Source organism: Musa acuminata, chromosome BXJ2-8 (assembly GCF_036884655.1).
Source record: "Musa acuminata AAA Group cultivar baxijiao chromosome BXJ2-8, Cavendish_Baxijiao_AAA, whole genome shotgun sequence".
Lineage (NCBI taxonomy): Eukaryota > Viridiplantae > Streptophyta > Magnoliopsida > Zingiberales > Musaceae > Musa > Musa acuminata.
The window spans coordinates 18,990,983-19,012,500 of NC_088345.1; the positions used below are offsets into that span (position 1 = coordinate 18,990,983).

At 36.1% G+C, this 21,518-nt stretch overlaps 1 protein-coding gene across 1 annotated transcript in view; it reads left to right on the top strand.

Annotated features, from left to right (window-relative positions):
* The first annotated feature begins 369 nt into the window (after nt 1-369).
* Nucleotides 370-21,518, top strand: part of LOC135619312 (clathrin heavy chain 1-like) — a 23,705-nt gene continuing 2,556 nt past the window's right edge. Inside the window, exons 1-25 of the mRNA XM_065121210.1 lie at nt 370-566; nt 789-993; nt 3,389-3,477; nt 3,583-3,661; nt 3,770-3,897; nt 7,654-7,752; nt 8,008-8,116; nt 8,422-8,501; nt 8,583-8,810; nt 8,906-8,971; nt 16,355-16,471; nt 16,701-16,898; nt 17,048-17,164; nt 17,363-17,422; nt 17,656-17,742; nt 17,923-18,006; nt 18,084-18,218; nt 18,298-18,360; nt 18,480-18,584; nt 18,659-18,771; nt 18,863-19,115; nt 19,222-19,358; nt 19,444-19,722; nt 19,822-20,824; nt 20,945-21,430. Coding sequence (XP_064977282.1) covers nt 522-566; nt 789-993; nt 3,389-3,477; nt 3,583-3,661; nt 3,770-3,897; nt 7,654-7,752; nt 8,008-8,116; nt 8,422-8,501; nt 8,583-8,810; nt 8,906-8,971; nt 16,355-16,471; nt 16,701-16,898; nt 17,048-17,164; nt 17,363-17,422; nt 17,656-17,742; nt 17,923-18,006; nt 18,084-18,218; nt 18,298-18,360; nt 18,480-18,584; nt 18,659-18,771; nt 18,863-19,115; nt 19,222-19,358; nt 19,444-19,722; nt 19,822-20,824; nt 20,945-21,430 — 4,365 coding nt within the window. The 5' untranslated portion in view covers nt 370-521. The remainder of the gene's footprint in view (nt 567-788; nt 994-3,388; nt 3,478-3,582; nt 3,662-3,769; nt 3,898-7,653; nt 7,753-8,007; nt 8,117-8,421; nt 8,502-8,582; nt 8,811-8,905; nt 8,972-16,354; nt 16,472-16,700; nt 16,899-17,047; nt 17,165-17,362; nt 17,423-17,655; nt 17,743-17,922; nt 18,007-18,083; nt 18,219-18,297; nt 18,361-18,479; nt 18,585-18,658; nt 18,772-18,862; nt 19,116-19,221; nt 19,359-19,443; nt 19,723-19,821; nt 20,825-20,944; nt 21,431-21,518) is intronic.

Below are 21,518 nucleotides of genomic sequence, written 5' to 3' on the forward strand. Positions count from 1 at the left end.
GACTCTCTAATTACTTAAAAATTTGTAAAAACTTGAACATTGTGATATGGAATGTTTTTATTAGTGGAAATTATGTAGTAACCAAGTGGATTAATGTCTCGTATATTAACTTTTTTCGTCTTACGACGTGTTGTAACCTTTGGAAATTGAGATTTATGTCTTCAGATTTTGCATTTACGTCCAAAACATTTACAAAATTAAGTAAACTTGCATAAAATGGGGTTTTATTCATAAAAACGCAATATCTTTTCTTAACTTATCGAGATAGTTATGTGATTTTGACATCTGTAGGGGTGAATTCGAAAATAGTACCCTTTTTATTTCATATCGTGAATAATGTGTTCGCTTTATATACTGCGTGAGATCCGTTCGCGTCTCAGATCTCGACGACTTCTCTCATCCCGACCCCTCTGTGGAATCGCCGATAGGGTTCCGCTCCTCCAGATCAAAAGAGGCGTCTGGATATCTCTTCTCCTCCTCGTCCGGGTGCCGGAACCTAGCCGAGCCTCGATCCAGTTGCCATGGCGGCTGCCAGCGCCCCCATCGTGATGCGGGAGGCCCTGACCGTGAGTCCCATCGCTCTTCTGATCCCCGTTATCCGCTCTTTCTCAGTTCTCGTCGATTCCGACCCGATTGCTTTCTTGCTGAATTTTCGGAGGAGATGTTGGTTTTGTTTCCGATCTGTCGCAGTAGATTTTGATGTGGCGTGGGGCATTGACATTTTTTCTTGATAATGCGGGAAAAATGCCATCTTTGTGTGTTACGATAGTTTTTGATGTGATGTGCAGCTTCCGAGCATCGGGATCAATCCTCAGTTCATTACGTTTACGCATGTCACGATGGAGTCGGACAAGTACGTATGCGTTCGGGAGACCTCTCCCCAGAATAGCGTGGTTATCGTTGATATGAACATGCCGATGCAGCCTTTGAGGAGGCCGATCACAGCAGACTCTGCTTTGATGAATCCCAACAGCAGGATTCTTGCACTTAAAGGTTTCTGAACTAAATATAAGCTTCCACATTTCTTACTCAAATTACATATTTCTGCTGAAGTGAGTTCTATTTTCAGTCTGATGTCATGCCATCTTTAGTCTCTTTTTAGCACATTAACTTTCAAATGGAAGCCGTGAAATATTTTTACAAGCTAGAAACATTGGCTAGCTTATTAATTTAGATCATCGATTCTGCTTGGTTTGCATTATCTTATTCAGTAAGCAATTGGTCACACAGTAGAAAATTTGGACCGTGCTAAAAGCTGTTGTGTTGAACTATGTCTCAATTGGTTCGATGTAGTGGAGTCTTTGAAAGATTTGCACTAAGTAGTTTATACAAATACATTATTAAGAGAGCTGTATTTTTCCATATACAGGCTTGTAAAATATAGTATATACCGTACACGATCAGAATCCATGAAATGACTAATCCCTAAAATGTTTAGTATGAAGCAAACTGCTTTTACTTTCATGGCATGAGTTTGTAGCATTGTGTTTGATTGTAGTTGATCTGTCACCAAAGAAACCATGTTATATTTTTCTGGATGATGATGTCTTAGAGGGATAAGAAAGGAGTATGAAATTAGCAACTCAGAATCTTCACTGAATTTCCCTAGAAATGGGTTTATAAGTTAGCTACTGGATTTCTTTGGGACTTATTGTATCCTTGCTTTAAACCCTTTGATGGGAAAAAGGAAGTTTTTTCCAAGTGCACCAACTCTGTTCATAATTATCTTGGATTTTGCTTTACATAGGATATTATTTGTAGAAGTTTTTATCCCAACTATTGGCAAATGTTCTTTCTTAAACTAGAAAAAATCTTTGTATATGTTGCTTTAAGGTGCTTAGTAACATAGACAACTCAATTCTCATAAAATATTCCTTTGATATTGTTAATTATGATATTAGATGATGTAGGATGAGCAACAAATCTATTTTTATTAATAGACGAATGAAAAGATAGAAGAGAAAAATAATAATCGAAAGATAATAAAAAAAATAATAACTACCCGACTCGCTCTAGCTCAAGTAGAGTTAACCAAGGATGAAAGCCTTACACCTTCACACATCTCGCATGTGAATGATGGAATCATACCAATGGAAGAACAAATGTGGCCACATACATTTTTGATGATCTCCGTTACAGTGTTCTAGTTCCTTCAGAAAAGGCAAGTGCAAGAAAAAAATATAAAAGTAAAAATTTACATTTGCATAAAGTCAAATGTATGATCTGTTCTGCCCTCCAAAGATTCTTGATTCATAAGCTTTTATCTTCGTAGAAATCAATCTTAAAAAATTCTTCAATTAGGATTTGGAATATTTAATCACAATCATAACTTGATTTCTTCTTATTTTTTAATATTTTTCCTTTTTTGTTCCTTAAGTAAACTAGGAAAATAAATTAGAATTATTTTGGATTTTGACAACAAATGACATATGCAAAATAACCCTTAACTAATTAAATTTATTTAAATAAGTGATGGACAAGATTGGTCCCACATCATATGCTTCGTCTGTATAGGAACTCGCCTCAAGTTCATGAAATATGGATCGGTCTTGCTGATAGAATATCTTGGCTAAATTAGAAATTCTGATACCAAATCTAATATAGGACAAGCAACAGTAGAATAATCCTGGATAATAACCAAAAGATAATAAAAAATGTGTCTTGTACATGGAGGATGGAATTATGCCATTGAAAAAACAAATGTGACCTTGCACCACTTTCAAACAAGGTGAGAAGAACCCAATTTAATGATACATTTTTGTTGATCTCCATTATAATGTTCTAGTCCTTTTTATAGGGCCAAGTACAAGAAAATAAGAAAAATATAGAAAAAAATTTACAGTTTCATCTAATCAAATATATGATCTATTCTTCCCTTCAAAGAAGATAATATTTTTGATTGACAGGCTTCCATCTTCGTAGAGACCAATCTTCATAAAATCTTCAATCAGGATTTGAAATCTTCAATCTTGATTTTCTTTCTTTTTCTGTTCTGTGAGTAAACTAGTAATCTAGATTAGAATTATTTTGGATGTTATCATGTGACAAATTATGACGTATGAAAAATAATCCCTAACTGATCAAATTTATTTAAATAAGTGATAGATAAGATTAGTTCTGCATCATTAGATGTACTGAGTATCTATTTCGTTACTTTCTGTCTGATTGACGTCCCACTTCTTCTGGATCTGTACTACCAGCAGTAACTTTTATGCAGGTCTTTAAATATCCAGTTGATAGGAATGGGTAAAGCACCATCTAGCTGACCCTAAATAGTTGGGAGATTACAATTTCTTGTTATTGTTATCATCATTTCTGAATCCAGGCTTCTTTACATTTAAGTATTCTTTTTGTTGCTGATGGAACTTGTAATCTGTTGAACTTGCAGCTCAAATACCTGGAACTACTCAGGATCACTTGCAGGTGTTCAATATTGAGGCAAAGACCAAAATTAAATCTCATCAGATGCCTGAGCAGGTAAATGTGTTGATGAATTATTCCTTCATATGAGTCTATTGGACATGATTTTGTGGTTTTGATATTTATTGAGCTTAATTTTTGTTATGTTGGATAACTTTGCAGGTTGTTTTTTGGAAGTGGATCACTCCAAAGATGTTGGGTCTGGCTACACAAACTTCAGTCTATCATTGGTCAATAGAAGGTTACCTACTGCTTGCAAGATAACTTATATTATCATATTACTATATGAAAAATCTGATGGTTGAATGACAATGCAAAAATATGTGTTATTGTCGCTATTGTAATGCAGGTGAAGCAGAACCTCTTAAGATGTTTGATAGGGCTGCTAATTTGACAAACAATCAAATAATTAATTACAGGTGTGATCCCACTGAGAAATGGCTAGTTCTTATTGGAATTGCACCTGGTGCTCCAGAGGTATACTTTATTTTCCCATGATGTTAAGATGATGTGATTTACTTAATTTTCCACTTTGTCAATACTTCTGGCATTTATAATAATCACCAAAGAAACTTCAGAAGTTGTTAAATCTCTTATGCAATTTCACTTTTGTGCTCTGTCTTGGTTGCTTTGATTGCATTTAAAGATTTTTGGTTTAAATGTCTGGATGTGCAGGGTAGTCTCCAATCCTATCCTAATCTCTTTTACAGTAAGTATAACATTTATCTGAAATCTGAGGAACAAAATAGAGAAAGAGGAAAGTTCTAGTAATTACAAAAGATGTACGTACTTCACACCTACAGGGGTAGTTATGTCATTATTATTGGTTTTGAGTGAGGCATAAAACTGAAACAATAGATGGTGCAATCAACTCATGGAATATGCTACAAATTATTTTTGACTTTTTTATGGAAATGTTGGAAATGCTGTGGATTTTGTTTCCAAAGAATGTATTGTTGACTGAGATAGTGTCGTCATCTTGCTGTAATTGTAAAAATAGAAATTGAAGGTGTATCCAAAAGCTATTGCCCTGGAATTATATGAATCTGAAGTTCATGACGAGAATGTTTGGGTTTTCTGATAGAGTATGACTCACTGTCATGCTATCTTGCTGAACTTTATTATAGCAAACAGGCATAAGGCATTGTGCTTTGTGTGGAAGTCTTTTGAAGCAGGGAAATTCTGTCACTTATGATCGAGATATGGAAGAAAAAAGATAATAATAAAAGATGAAGGGATGGGGTGGGAGGAAAAGAAGCTTTTTCAATTGAGGGAGGGGTAAGGTGGTGGTGAGGGAAAAGATGAAGTTAATGCTTGGGACAGATTTTGTGTAGTTTAGGGCAACCCTGATACATTTTGTGAGCCCTGAATCATTGAGATAAACTGCTAAAGCTATAATATGTGTGGGCTGGATCTAAATGTTCTATCGAGTTTTGTTTGAACTGGCTTTTCGCCCAACTGAACCAAGATCAGGCCAAACTAAATACTATTGTGTTTTTGGCTCACTGAATCTGAAATCGACCTGAACTAAACTGAGCCTAACAAACTAAACGAACTTGTTTGGTTTGGTATTCCAGTTTTCTTGACTCTGCTCAGCCTTAAGGTGCATGATTCAAATTTTTTGCATAAACAGAAGCAGAAAGACCCTGCTTTAAAAAATCTGTTCTTTTTTCGAGAGTAGGATGTGGTGTATTCCTTGCTCTCAAGGAGCAATGAAGCACACACTTTGATGCTGTGGGGCTAAGAATCTACTTTACTAGCTCGGATAGTTTCTTTTCGAATCCCACGATTGAGATATCATTAGCAAAGACAGGTGCACAAGGTCCCAGCATAGTGCCATGCAGGTTTGAAGATGCCAGTTGGCCCAGTGCAACAATAGGCTTGGGTTACCTAATTGTTAGCTCAGTAATGGCTGGCTGTACTATGTATTGTAAAAACAGTTTATTCAAGGGCAAAATCTGGACAAAGATAAAGCTGATATGAGTTTTGTTGAACAAATTTGATGCAGACTAATAAAGATGGGGAGTTGGATTCCTCATGGTTCTAGATTTTAAAGGGATGAAATGTGGGATAGCATGGGGTTGAAGCTTTGAGAAACAATTGTGCTATTACTTAAGCGGAAAAGAATGTTTAAAGAAGGCAATCCAAATAGTTTCAATGGATGAATTGCTTGTTTAAGTGCATTTTGAATATGCATTTTGTTGCTTCTGAGTGATGCAGGTATATATTATCTTCACATACGAGTATACCTACTCTTTTCTACCTTGTTCCTCATTGGTAAATCTTAAGCAGCTTCGTGTCTTGTTAATTGTATGCCAAAATGAGCATGATTTGACTGAATTTGCCCGATACGATGGGAATCTGACATTACCAACCCATATCGGTTGGTGATGGTGAGTTTCGATCTTTTTTGCCCAATACAGGGGGCCCAAGCGGTACACCCCCATCTGATGTGTGTTGCCTGATACAGGCTAGTATGCATGTTGGTTTTTGAGTGAACCTGTACATACTGTCCATATCGTACCATATTGGATGGTACAGTGAACCTTGCTTTGTAGTACAATTCAATGAAGAAAATGATAGGTGAGGATGGTACTCCATTAAACAAGACGGCCTGTTTTGAGAATAATGATATGAATCACAGTTTAATCTATAAACAAGATAGTTACAAGCAATTGCTTTAGAGGAGAAACCGAGAAACTATAAAGTTAATGTTCAAGATCAAAAGAGATTGAGACCTGACTAAATGTTATGAAACATGTGACTGTTAAGAGGCATTTGTATTGAGCCATCTTGGTGAGTAAAGGACCAAATAGATTCTCAATGGAGAAGTGGTGTTTGCATACATACAGAGTTTTTTTAGACTATATATGTCAACGTTTAATGCTTTACATCTCCACCATTTTAATATGCAGAAGCACATTTATGCCAATTTGGCTATGGTATATGCAAGCAGGTACCTGTACATTGAGAAAATGTTGAATCCTAAATTTCCAAGGGTTAAACTTGAAGGGCATATTTGTAAAAGCAATTGACAGTTATTATAAATAATGAAGGGCTTGTTTGGCACCATGTTTTTTGTATTAAACACAGTTTTTGTTCATCTTTTTTGAAACTTTTGAAAATGAAAAAGTTGTTTTGGTTGTGATCGCTTTGTAATTATTTTTAAACTGTAAATGAAGGTGATGTTTGACAGGCAGAAAATTAGAAACATAGACATCTCTTTTACCAATACTTATATCTCACAACAATTTGGGTATGGAAAGGGCAAATATGTCGTAAGCTAAGTATGAGAAAGAAAAGCTTTCATATGTTAAAGATCCTAATTTCACTTTGCCAAAAGAAGAAGGGAGTTTGTTGGTACCAAGTCTTCAGAAGATTGCCCTTATGCAATCCGGGATGTGTAGGATGCCTGCTTGTCTGCCTTCCTGCAAATTACCTATCCTAATCAAGAACATTTTAGATCGTAACACGTCAGTTCTGTTTCAGAAAAGCCTGCTTGTCTGCCCTATGTATTTTTAGATCGTAACTCTTTTACCAAATGCCACATTTTTTTTGTTATTCATTTTGAAAACAAAACCATCCTATCCTCTTCCAATATGAACAAGAAGATATGTGAGAATCATGATCTTTCATGGTTTAAGGTATCCCTGATTCCTGAATGAGGACTTGGTAGATGCTTTATGATGGGTGTGCAAAAAGGAATTATATCGTAAATTTTTCTGCATAGGGAATCAGATTTCTAAATTTAGGTTATCAACATACCCATGAATATTGGAATCATTTTGTAGATAACTCAATGGGAGTGGATATATGTGCAGCCTTGGAAACAGTACAAAGACTAGATTATTTTAGAAAATTCTGTCCTGATATCATCTTCTCTTTGTTCTGTTTCTTTAATTTTGGTGACATGTGGCTTTGAGGGTGGTATATAAGTAACTCATGAACTATGTCAAATACCTTCTGATGTTAGGCAATCTTGACATTTTCTGTTTTTTCTAGCAACTTTTTAAACAAGCTGTTTCTTCTTTATTGCCATTGAGCATTGTTCTCTGATATTGATCTTTTACCCTCGCTATATTGATGACCTTCTCTGCCTCATTTTATTTTTCTTATGTTCTTCATCTACTTGATGTTCTTTTTCCAGTTATTTACTGATGATATAATTTCTCTTTTAACTAAGTTGGATGCAATATTATGTTTGTTTCTTACGTGGTCTACTTTTGTTTGTAGAGGCCACAACTGGTAAAAGGAAATATGCAGCTCTTTTCCGTGGATCAGCAGCGTAGTCAAGCACTTGAAGCACATGCCTCATCCTTCGCGTCATTTAAGGTTATATTACTTTGCTTGTCCTTTGTTTGTGTGCACTAATTCTTGCAGGTACTCTTCATGTAAATTATCCTCATTCTTAGTGCTGATCATCTCCTTCCCAGGTGGCTGGGAATGAGAACCCCTCTGTTCTTATTTGTTTTGCCTCAAAGACAATGAACTATTACTTTGCTTGTCCTTTGTTTGTGTGCACTAATTATTGCAAGTACTCTTCATGTAAATTATCCTCATTCTTAATGCTGATAATCTCCTTCCCAGGTGGCTGGGAATGAGAACCCCTCTGTTCTTATTTGTTTTGCCTCAAAAACAATGAACGCTGGTCAAACGACCTCAAAGTTGCATGTCATTGAACTAGGAGCCCAACCAGGTACTGTATTTCCACTTTGGTTATCTGCATAAGTTTTCTAGAGAAGGATCATTTTCCATGGAAGAGTAAGAGTAGTAATGGCTGGCATTATATTCATAAGAAAACAAAATATTTCCAGCATTGGGATGATTGTTTAGAGCAGTTAGGAATTGGACAAAATGAAAAAATAATTTTAGTCCAAATATTTGGAAAGACAGAACAGATTAAAATCTGGAAATTAGCTCTGCTTAAGGATATAATTATATTTTGGCATCTTTTCCTCTTTTGAGTCCAATCCTGTTCTAAAAGGAAAAATCTTTTATCAGGAAAGCCGGGTTTTACCAAGAAACAAGCAGATTTATTCTTCCCACCAGATTTTGCAGATGACTTCCCTGTGGCCATGCAGGTGAACTTTGAAGTTTTTTCAGTAAAATCTCAAAGGCATGTTTGACTTAAGCATTCAATTACCATTCAAAAATTTTGGCAGATCTCCCAAAAGTACAGTTTGATATATGTTATCACAAAGCTTGGTCTATTATTTGTGTATGATCTGGAAACAGCAACAGCAGTTTACAGAAACAGAATCAGTCCAGATCCCATATTTCTCACAACAGAGGCTCCAAATGTTGGTGGCTTTTATGCAATAAATAGAAAGGGCCAAGTTCTGCTGGCTACTGTCAATGAGGCAACTCTTGTGCCTTTCGTTAGTGGCCAAGTATGTTATTGCACAAACACCTTTCTTTTTGATTTTTCACACTTATGTTGTTGCATAAGATTTATGATTAACAATCACGCGTCATGACTTCACAGTTAAACAATCTGGAGCTTGCTGTTAACCTTGCAAAACGAGGGAACCTTCCAGGAGCTGAGAATTTGGTAAAAAATAATTTTTTGATACCTTTTAGTTCCTTCAAAACGTTTACTATGATCTTTGTTGTTCATGCACATCATTTCATGAAATGCTCAATACATACATTGTACTGCCGAGACCACCAATCTTAAGGTGCTGACTGTATCTCTCTTTTATGGAAAAGGAACTTGTTTATGATATTTGCTGCTTTATGAGTGTTGTAGATATTTAAACGCCTTATAAGTTGTGCTAATGCAATACTAAAACAAGTTTATTTGCATCTATGCATGTCTACTTTGATGTTCATCTTTCTTTATAGCTTTTTAACCAATTGAGTCTTGTTGTGTTCAATAAAAATGATTTTAGATGAACAGAAGACATATTAATGCAATTTGTAGATTTGTACAAACTCAATTAGGTGGCATTTTACCTAATCACTATATGGATCTTTTATTGAATAATTGATGTTAATTATACCAATAATATAATGCATTATGATTATGAGGTATATTAAGAAATGCACATAACTAGAAGAAAATGAAACAATAACTATGACTTACTTTATTTTGGTTTGCCTTGGGGAAATATGCCTATCTTGCTAACTATAAATTGGCACAACAATGAAATTGATTGTTTTCTTTGCGCTATTAATTTCACTCAGTGATTTCAATAGGCGCTTGGGCAAGGCGAGGCGAGGCCCGAGCGCCTCGCTTCATTTCCAGATGGCGCGCTTCAAAGAGGCGCCTCCTGGGCGCTTCGGGCGAGTGCTTGGGTTAAACCAGGCGATCGAACTAGCGTTTTAGGTCTGGTTTGGTCTCTGGTGCTTTAGTTGGTTCGAACCAACTAAAGCATCGATATCAGCACGACTTCCCCAACCCTAACCCTGCTCGTCGTTCACGCTGCCGCTCCCGCTGCTCGCTGTCGCTGTCGTTGCCGCTGTTGCTGCCACTATCACTGCTCGCCGCTTTCGTTGCCGCTCGCCGCTCCCGCTCCCGCTGTCGCTGCTACCGTTGCCACTGTCTTTTCGCTCGCCGCTCCCGCTCCCGCTCTCGCTGCCATTGTCGTCGCTTGCCGCTTCCGTTATCGTTGCTACTGCTCGCTGCTACTGCTACCGCTGCCACTATCGCCACTCCCACTGCTCCCTGTTACCGCTACCGTTGCCATTGTCATCGCTTGCCGCTACCGCTCCTGCTTTTCTCAGTCAGCACCCTCAGTCTTCCCTTACACTCTTCTCTTCTTTTTTGATAGTATACTGTTAACTGTATACTAGTAACAGTATTTGTATTTATTAGATTTTCTTAATTTAATAGCATATTTTTATTTAAAAATTTAAATAATTATATTTATTAATTATATTATATATTTTTATATTTTAGCACCTCATTTCGCTCGAGCGAGCGCCTAGAGCCTCGGGCATGTTTGGACCTTGGTGTCTTTTGGCGCCTAGCGCTTTTTAAATCACTGATTTCACTGTAATCTTCAATGATTTTTCATTACATAAAAAACTAAGAAAATTAAAAAAAAGGATGTTAAATCTACTAAGTACTAATCATATAGAAACAAAACGACTCTTAATTCATCTTTATCATAACTTCTTTTTTTGCCTTCTAACTCAAATTTAGATCAGTGATTTAAAAAGCGTTAGGCGTCAAGGTTCTAAAATGTCCAAGGCACTAGACGCATGCTTAGACGCTCACCCGAGCGAAGCGAGACGTTTTGAAATATTAAAAGATAAAAAATATATAATATAACTGATAAATATGATTATATAAATAAAAAATATAATATTAAATTAAAAAATCTAAAGTTCCAAGTCATATTATTCATCTTCTAATAACAAAAATGTCAAAATACTCAAAAAGTCAAAACAATAAAATTTTATATCAAATTCAATCATCATTATAATCAACATCGTCATTATCAAACATATCAACATCTTTCTCTTTCTCTTGTTCATCTTCATCAAAATAGGTTTTCTTCTCTTCGACAATGGTAGGAGATGAACTTGAGGCTTTTGCACTCATTTTTATCTTCGTCATTTGCCTTGTTTATGTTTGTAATTATCCAACACTTGAGACTCTTACCACATCTACCCATGTTAAGCTGTCATTTTCAAATATAAGCTCATCTTCAATATCTTGTAAGTTTTTACTCATTTTTCTCATCAACTATCATTTGAATCATCAATGTCTTGTTATAAGATTGGATCAATGTTATTTTGCAAATCATGACGAGCATTCAATGCTTGATTATACTTTATATAAACTAGATTATGTAATTATTGATTCTCTTATCGATTTATTCTCTTTATGTGAATTTGTCCTGTTATATAATTTTGAAATATATTAATACATCTATTTAAAAGAGAATAGATTAATTGAAACAAAAATATTCTGTGATCCTTGCAAGCTTAAAGACATTTCGGTTTTACTTACAACCTGTAGCATTACAAGTCAAACTAAGAATTTTGATAGTTAATTATTGTAAGTTTGGGGTGAAATTTCCAAATAGACTCCACCATTCAATTACAAAATTTATTTTATTAATACCAATAAGAAATTAATTATATAAATTTATAAATACCTAGGGATGTAGTTGTCCTAGATTGAATTGCCATTGTAATTCTAAAAAGACTATCAACATTCTTATATAAAAATAATTCACGTATGATCTTATCTTGCACTTAAGGCTTGGAACCAATCTTGCAATGCACTTATATAACCCATTTACAACTTCTGCATTAAATTTAATGGAGGTGTTCTTATAAAAGAATTTTGATTTGAATATCTTACTGCATGTAATGGACGATAAAATTGACAATTCTATCTTTTGTCAATGATTACAAATATTCTTATATTTTTTTTCATTTCCATCAAAAGATTTTTGAATCGTCTCCTTTGCTCCATCCATAGGCTCATAAATATATTTTATTGTAGGTTTCTTTTTATAATCTACTAATCGAAGGACTCGAACAAGAGGGTCCATTACCTTTAATATAGAAACTATAAGATTTCAAAAGGACGACATTAAGATGATATCACTGGCCATTTTGCCTTTTGCTTTTTTTGCTCATTTGCTTATCACTCATATCTCCGAGGTAAACATGTTTCTCAGGTTGTGTTTTCGACGTAGCACGCTTTGTAATGTCAAGACGTAGTAAATCGGGTGGCACCATATCCCTACCAATTTCTTTTGATTATGAATTCTCTCATCATATTCAAAGCCCCTGTATAATTATATAAAAATCCAACGACAAAGATTGTCCTTTCTAAAGTATTATTGATGTTAGGAATCTTTTTAATATCCTCTAATATTAAATCAATGCTATGTGCCACACAGAGTCTAATATAAGTGGTCTTTTTGTTTCAAGTAATTTACCTAAGACAAATAACAAAATTGATAAGACTTAGGAGTCACATAGTTCTTCCATTCAAATTGGAGATAGAGTAATTAAAAGATTAAAAAATTCAAAGATAAATCTTATCAGCTAATATATAGTTGCTTTCATTGTCGGAACTTAGAGTTGGACGATATTTTTTTTATCAATTTCTTTCACAAACTTGTCAAGCAACTCATATATCTTTTTTTCATATTTCATAATAGATAAAGCATCTATTGACTTTACAAACATAGTTCCTAAAGAATAATTGACTATAAAATTAATTATAGTTATATTTCTCTTGTCAGTCCAAGCATTTGACATAATAAAGCAACTATGCTTTACCTATGATTCTTTGTGGTCTTTTAATAAGTTATTTGTATAATCCAACTCTTTTTTTAGTAATGGAACTCACAACTCATAATAGCTTGGAGGTTTTAAACCCCCATCATATCTTCCAATAGTTTCAATTATCACTTTAATATTGTTTAAACGACAAGAACTAAGGGGAAGGCCAACCTGATAAAAGAAGCAAGAAATGTACTGAATTGTTTTTCTTCTCATTTCGTTATCACAAGCATTATTTATATTTGTTTTTCTTAATTTTGCTCTTGCTTGCCCTTGTTTCTTCTGTGATCCTTGATATATATATAAGTCTATCAGTCTCTTTTTATCCTTCGTAACAATCATGACTTCTTTTTATTTTCTGTCATATACTCTTTTTTTCACTTGGATTGACACTTTCTGAATAATCGTCTTCTTCATCATGTTTAATATGTTCAACATTAACCTCGAGTAAAATCCCATAAGATTTATTCTTTTGCATGATTTTTTTCAGTTATATAAGCCAACAACTCTTCTTTTATATCAGGTGGACACTTCTTGCATGCTGATGCATTTTTGAAGTTCTCTACTTGATGTTGCTTTGCATGAAAAATACCTTCTCTAGTAATTTTATCACAAAAGATGCAAGTAACTACATTATGATCTTTAGGATCCTTTAGATAATTGTATTTTCTAGCAGGATCCTTTCTTGAATTTTTTGATGAATCTTCTGAATTGCTTTGTACACTTGTTATTAATCCTGAAACCCTAATAACAATTCTAAATAAATAGAGATTAGTAGTGCGAAAATCTAAATAGGGACTATTATATGATAACAGTAGTTTACAATCTACTGTTAACAATATTTAATATACTATTAATAGTAGTTAGAGAGGAGAAAATAGTCACCAACGGTGGAAAGCGGGGAAGGAGAGGGCGACGGTGATGGAGGAACTTTCGGATGACGGCGGCTGTGAAAGAAGCTGCAGACGATAGTAGCAGTGGTAGAGGAAGCTTCGAACAACAATAATAGTAGAGAAAGCTTCGGACGACAACGGTGACAAAGGAAGTTATGAACGGTAGCAACAACAAAGGAGAAAGCTTTGGATGGTGACATTGGTGGTGGCGGAAGCTGTGATATATGTCCGTCGGTGGCAGAGGAAGCTACAGTCCTCTCCCTCGATGGTGGAAGGAATTGCACACGGAAGTAACAGCGACGAAGGGAACTGCGTGCAAAAGCTAGACCTTTGGATGCGTCCGTCGACGGTAAAGGAAGTGTCGGTATTGTACGTTAGTGGTGGAGGCAGTGGCAGAGGAAGCGTCGGCGGTGGAGGCAACAATTGCATTAGGGTTTATGGCTCGAGGTCGTGCGGGGGAGCGACGGTGGGTTTTGCAAGTATAGTAACAATATGTAACTTAATTGGTTTAATCGAAGCAACTAACTACTATTCAATTGAACCAGACTTAATAGTATGGTATGATTGCATTGTTTCAATTGGGCACTTGCCTGAGGCACTTAGCGCTTGGGTTCAGGCGAGTGCCCAAGTGTTGCTTCACTGAAGTGCGTCACCTGGTGAATCCATGAGACGCTTTGTCACGGACTTAGTTGGTTTTGCCTAATTCATGCGATACCCTTGTGTGTTCGTCGGTATAGGGTCAGCCTTTCCAAAATATCTTATGATCCCTTAAGGATCTACAAAAGAGAAGATGAGTTAGAGAAAACGTTTCACTCTGGATCCACAAGCAGCCATTTCATGCAACACTTGATAGGTAATGCAAATTATAAACATGGACTTCGCAAGCTTTGAACGGTCGTGTAACAAAGAGTCCAAGGTGCTCCGCGATGGCCAAAAGTCCCTACAAGTGCCCATATGACACTGTAGTGGAACAAGGTAGCGTACCGACCTTAGACAATACCCCAAAGACTCATCCAACCATATGCCACCCAAGTAGCTTTTGGGTGCTATACTGGCTAACACTTTGCACACTCTACAGAGCTAGAAAACCTCCAAAATGGCTATCTAGATTGGCTTGTTTCTGAGCAGTTTTGCCTCTGCGTGATGACTGCACACAACTTACGTTTATAAGCCTGAAATGGCCACTAAAGCCAACCAACCTAGGGCTGCCAAGCCTACTGCAAGCCCTCTACATGCTGTGCAAAGTATGAACAAAACCGAAAGACATAGGCATATACGAGCATCACATTGAACACTTTGTTTATAGCTTTGTCCGTGATAGCTTGGCCCTCGCTTTGCCTCACTCGAGCGCCTAGGCGCCTATTTAGACCCCCGATTCAAATCTTTGACATCGTGCTTCTGCACTGTAAATTTGAAAAAGAATTTGATATAGTTTGGATAGTGCTTGAATGTATAGACTGGATGAGTTATGTTAGCAAGAAATAGATTAAAGACCGTTCTTAACTATATAATGCCATTCAACAAAAAAACTAATATATACATTAAAATAACTGACTTTGTGCATTTCATTAGTGGAAACTTGAATTACTTTTTGTTTTTAATGGATCAAAATCAAGTTCTACATTATCTTGTTTAATGAAGATTCTAAATTTTAATTGTCTCAAAGTTTCTTTCTGGTAACATTGATCATATATCAGAATTCACAAAATTTTTATCTAATTTTTCCTACCGCTTAGTTTGACACACCTTGTTGCTTATGTGCAATTTTAACCGTAAAGTATGGACATTGGTGGGAGTCTTTTTTCCTTAAAGATATTAGTGTCAGCTTAAGCTAAATTTAGAAGTTCCATTTCATGGCCTGAAGTACTTAAATACTTCATTTTCTGTTAAAATTTCACTGTTGGTTTGCAATATTTTTCAACTGGATACCTGAACTATAATGATCTATCCTTGCACTTAATGAAATCATGTCTTGGGATGTGCATTGTTTTGGTACTTATAAAAAAAATAAATCTGTTACAGAATTTCCCTCACTAAAATCATTGAAACAACGAACCAATCGTGCTGGGTATTGAGAGAGGTACTGGGTAGGCAGATAGTGATGGACAATAGGCTAGCGGCAGTAGGTCATGCAGCTGACTAGCGCATGAGGTAGCTGAGTGCGAGTGGAAGAGAAATCATGTGAGAGAACGAGGGAGGGATGGTTTGTGGTCCAATTCATGCCCAGACTGGTAAATATGGCTGGTATATAACGACTAGGCAGTCTGTGTCTTGGTTCATGCAGTGTGTCTTGGTTCCTGCTTGGACCGGTAAATACGAAATGAAACAGTATGTGTGCAAGTTTATCCTTTCAGGCAAAATAACAAGTCTTGCTTACACACTTCTGCATTGTATTTTGTATTGGAACTATGCCTAATTGTTGACGAATGAAAACATTTCTTTTTGTATATTTTCTATATTTTTTAGTAACTATATACATCGATCTCAACATTCACATCTTTGTGATATAAATTTTTTGTACATATTACTTCTTATTTGCCTAACATTCCGATCTGTAAAGCTTATAAAATTCTCTTAATTGCTTCTATGTAGGGACAGTTTGTGTCCTTAGTTCTTATGTTTGTCATAAATAGGTATTGTGGCATACTGTTATGTTTTAGATTGATCTGTTGCCTGAGATAATTAGGATGAGCATTGCCTTTTTTGTTATTTATTTGCTGGATCATTTTCACCTCATTTGAAAACTGGTTACAAGATCTACTTATCAATTACTTCTTCTATGTATCCAGGTTGTGCAGAGGTTCCAAGAACTATTTTCCCAGACAAAATACAAGGAGGCTGCAGAACTTGCTGCGGAATCACCACAAGGTATTCTTCGAACTCCAGAGACCGTTGCAAAGTTTCAGGTAATGACACTTTCATTGGTGTATATTTTTTCTGCAGCATAATTAGAGCTTCTATGCTGCTCTGTTTGTGTAGAAATACATGGTTTACATGTGAAGCGATTTCTTAACTTGAGTTACTTCTGTCACTTCGTTGCGAAAGAAGTTATATTTTCAATTTTCCTTGCACTTCTCATGTGCCCTCTTGTTCGGGACAACTCATTGTTCACTTTTTCTTCTCTATTGTCTTCAGAGTGTTCCAGTCCAAGCTGGGCAAACACCTCCACTGTTGCAGTACTTTGGAACATTGTTAACAAAAGGCAAGCTTAATGCTTTTGAGTCTTTAGAATTATCTCGCCTTGTTGTGAACCAGAACAAGAAGAATCTACTGGAAAATTGGTTGGCTGAAGACAAGCTTGAGTGCAGTGAAGAGCTTGGGGATCTTGTCAAGGTAAGTGATGTACTACAGAGGCATCATAGACATACTTAATAATGTTGATGTACTTTATTAACCAATATCACAAAATACACTTTACTAGTCATTATTATATCAGAGATTAAAACTGTTGTGTTGATCATCTAGAACTGTTATTGCTTTAGACTGTGGACAATGATCTTGCACTTAAGATCTATATAAAAGCAAGGGCTACTCCGAAAGTTGTTGCTGCTTTTGCAGAACGAAGGGAGTTTGACAAGATTCTTATATACTCAAAGCAGGTAATTTCCCAAATTGCTCTCCAAGATACCCAATTAGACAACCATCTTTTTTTTCTTGGGACATCTTTATTGGTATGAGGACCGAATCTCACTCTTGCACATTCTTACATATTGATTCGCCTGCAGACTATTTCCTTTAGCAAGATTTTCACCTCAAAATTCTGGAGCCCCCTATAGTAAATATATCCTTGATTGCAGGTTGGCTACACACCGGATTATCTTTTCCTTCTGCAGACCATTTTGAGGTCAGATCCTCAGGTAAGAGCTTGTTTTTCATGATGGGTGAATACACCTAAATTTCATATATAGTTTTGATGTTGCAATATAATATTAATATGTTACTGATTTGTTTGATTTGTCGTTTGTTTTAAAGTTGCTCTATGGCTTACACTGTTAGCCTCCTTTTATCACTATTTGGAAATCCATCTGTTTCATTCATCTTTTTTATAACATTCTGTCACAAAATCTTCATTCAATAAATTTTCTTTCAGGGAGCAGTTAATTTTGCTCTTATGATGTCACAAATGGATGGAGGCTGTCCAGTAGATTACAATACAATCACTGATCTTTTTCTTCAGGTTCGGATAATTTCTTCTCTAAATAGAACATTGAATGGAGATGAAAAGTTTTTTATTTTTTCAATTATCGGGAATGCAGTATGACCCTATTAGTCAGGTTTTGTTGATTGATTTTTTTCTTATGAAATCTCTTTTTGGCTGGTAAATGAGTTTGACTTTTCTTGGTTATGCTTTTGGTAGAGAAATATGATTCGGGAAGCAACAGCATTCCTGTTAGATGTCTTGAAGCCAAATCTACCAGAGCATGCTTTTCTTCAAACTAAGGTATGATATTTTCAAAGTTAAAGTTGCATTCTTTTTCATCCATGGTCATCAGTCTAACATTTTCTTTTCTGTTGCAGGTTTTAGAGATTAATTTGGTGACGTATCCAAATGTTGCAGATGCTATTCTGGCTAATGGAATGTTCAGTCATTATGATCGACCTCGGATTGCTCAACTATGTGAAAAGGCTGGCCTATATGTCCGAGCCCTTCAGGTGCAATAATCTTCGGAAAATATTTGCAACTAAGTTTTTTATGTAGTATATTATTAATCAATCATACTATATGCTGCAGCATTACAGTGAGTTACCTGATATTAAACGTGTTATTGTGAACACTCATGCCATTGAGCCACAGGTATGTTTGGTTGCATCATTTTATCTGATTAGCTATTATTTGTAATGGATTAGATATTATGACAATTGCTGATGGCTACAGCGGAAAAAAATCAGATATTAAGAAGTAACTCACTGCAGGCACTTGTTGAGTTCTTTGGGACCCTTTCCAGGGAATGGGCATTGGAGTGCATGAAAGACCTTTTACTGGTCAATTTGAGAGGGAACCTTCAGATAATTGTGCAGGTGTTTTTTTTTTCTGATTCCAGAAATACATTGGTTTGCCTATCTTATTTTTATAACATCTAGGTCTTTTGCAGACTGCTAAAGAATATTCTGAGCAGTTAGGTGTAGACGCATGCATAAAACTGTTTGAGCAATTTAAGTCCTATGAAGGTCTTTACTTCTTCTTGGGATTTTATTTAAGTTCCAGGTAAACTTTCAGACAAATGTTCAGGATGAGTATAAACCCTTGATAAGAATATTGATATTTTGTCTTTTTTATTTTTATGGGAATAAAACAGTGAGGATCCTGATATACACTTCAAGTACATTGAGGCTGCAGCAAAAACTGGACAGTTAAAGGAAGTTGAACGTGTAACACGGGAATCTAACTTCTATGATCCTGAAAAAACAAAGAATTTCCTGATGGAAGCCAAACTTCCAGATGCAAGGCCCTTGATCAATGTTTGTGACCGTTTTGGTTTTGTTCCAGATTTGACCCACTATTTATATACAAACAACATGCTTCGATATATTGAAGGCTATGTTCAAAAAGTAAGATTTTCTTTTCTAACTGGATGCTAATTTTCTGTTGCAGCAATCCATTCATCTTTTGTATTCAGCATCCGATTCATCGCTAATTTGGTTGTTATATTTATAGGTAAATCCAGGAAATGCCCCTTTGGTTGTTGGGCAGCTGCTAGATGATGAATGTCCTGAAGATTTCATTAAAGGTCTGATTCTTTCTGTCCGTTCTCTCCTGCCAGTTGAGCCTCTTGTGGCTGAATGTGAGAAGAGGTATAGAGCATTATACCTTATTATGCTCTTAGAAACAATTTCCTTTTTTCAACAAATACCACCTCTAACATCTTATGTAAAACAGGAATCGCCTACGACTGCTCACACAATTTTTGGAACATCTTGTCAGTGAGGGGAGCCAAGATGTGCATGTTCATAATGCTCTGGGAAAGATAATCATAGACAGCAATAACAATCCAGAGCATTTTCTAACTACTAACCCATACTATGATTCACGTGTTGTTGGTAAATATTGTGAAAAGCGGGACCCTACTCTTGCAGTTGTTGCATACAGACGAGGCCAGTGTGATGATGAACTTATAAATGTCACTAACAAAAACTCACTGTTCAAACTGCAAGCAAGGTATTTCTTGCATTTTGTTTAAATTTAACCTTGTTAGAAGCTTTTCCTTTCTAACTACTCTAGTCCATTTAGATGATCATTTATCTTCTTTGTTGACAGATATGTCGTTGAGAGGATGGATGCTGATCTGTGGGAGAAAGGTCTTCACCCCGAAAATGAATACAGAAGACAACTTATTGATCAAGTTGTTTCTACTGCGTTGCCTGAGAGCAAGAGCCCAGAGCAAGTCTCTGCTGCTGTTAAAGCCTTCATGACAGCTGATCTTCCACATGAACTTATTGAACTACTAGAGAAGATTGTGCTACAAAATTCTGCCTTTAGTGGGAATTTCAATCTGCAAAACCTACTGATTTTGACAGCTATTAAAGCTGATCCACCGAGAGTAATGGATTACATTAATAGATTAGACAATTTTGATGGCCCAGCAGTTGGGGAGGTTGCAGTTGAAGCACAGCTGTATGAGGAAGCATTCGCCATTTTCAAGAAATTCAACTTAAATGTGCAGGCTGTCAATGTTCTCCTGGACAACATCCAAAGCATAGAGCGGGCTGTAGAATTTGCCTTCCGTGTTGAGGAAGATGCTGTGTGGAGCCAGGTTGCAAAAGCTCAGTTGCGGCAAGGGTTAGTGAGTGATGCAATCGAGTCCTTCATTCGTGCAGATGATGAAACCCAGTTCCTCGATGTTATTCAAGCTTCTGAAGATGCTAATGTTTACCATGACTTGGTGAAATACTTGTTGATGGTGAGGCAAAAGGTTAAAGAGCCAAAAGTGGATGGTGAACTGATCTTTGCATATGCTAAGATTGATAGGCTCGGTGAAATTGAGGAGTTCATTCTCATGCCAAATGTTGCTAATCTTCAAAACGTCGGCGACCGCTTATTTGATGATGCCCTTTATGAAGCTGCTAAGATCATATTTGCTTTCATTTCAAACTGGGCAAAATTGGCTATTACACTTGTTAAGCTGAAGCAATTCCAGGGTGCTGTTGATGCAGCTCGCAAGGCAAATAGCTCAAAGACATGGAAGGAAGTCTGTTTTGCTTGTGTAGATGCTGAGGAGTTCCGCTTGGCACAAATATGTGGTCTGAATGTAATTATTCAGGTAATGCTTTTAAAAATTTTATGGGAACAATTTTGATACTAATTGTTTTTTACCTGGTCACTTAGATGGTTTTATATTTCTATAGGTTAAACTGCATAAGATATATGTTTTTTCTTCTAGGTGGATGACTTGGAAGAGGTCAGTGACTATTATCAGAACAAAGGTTGCTTTAACGAGTTAATTTCTCTCATGGAAAGTGGCCTTGGTTTAGAACGTGCACACATGGGCATCTTTACAGAGTTGGGGGTCTTATATGCTAGATATAGGCCGGAGAAACTTATGGAGCACATTAAACTTTTCTCGACTCGTTTGAACATTCCCAAGCTTATCCGTGTTTGTGATGAGCAACAACACTGGAAAGAACTAACCTATTTGTATATACAATATGATGAATTTGACAATGCTGCAACAACTATCATGAACCATTCTCCAGATGCATGGGATCATATGCAGTTTAAAGATGTTATTGTCAAAGTTGCAAATGTTGAACTCTATTACAAGGCTGTGCATTTCTACCTGCAAGAACATCCTGATCTCATTAATGATGTTCTACATGTGCTTGCGCTTCGTGTGGACCACACTCGTGTTGTAGATATCATGCGGAAGGTGCAATCTTGTCCTTGAATCCCCTAATTTCATTTAATTCTGTTTGAGAACAGCTGAATGAAGTTGTTTTGTATTTGCTGATAGTGTA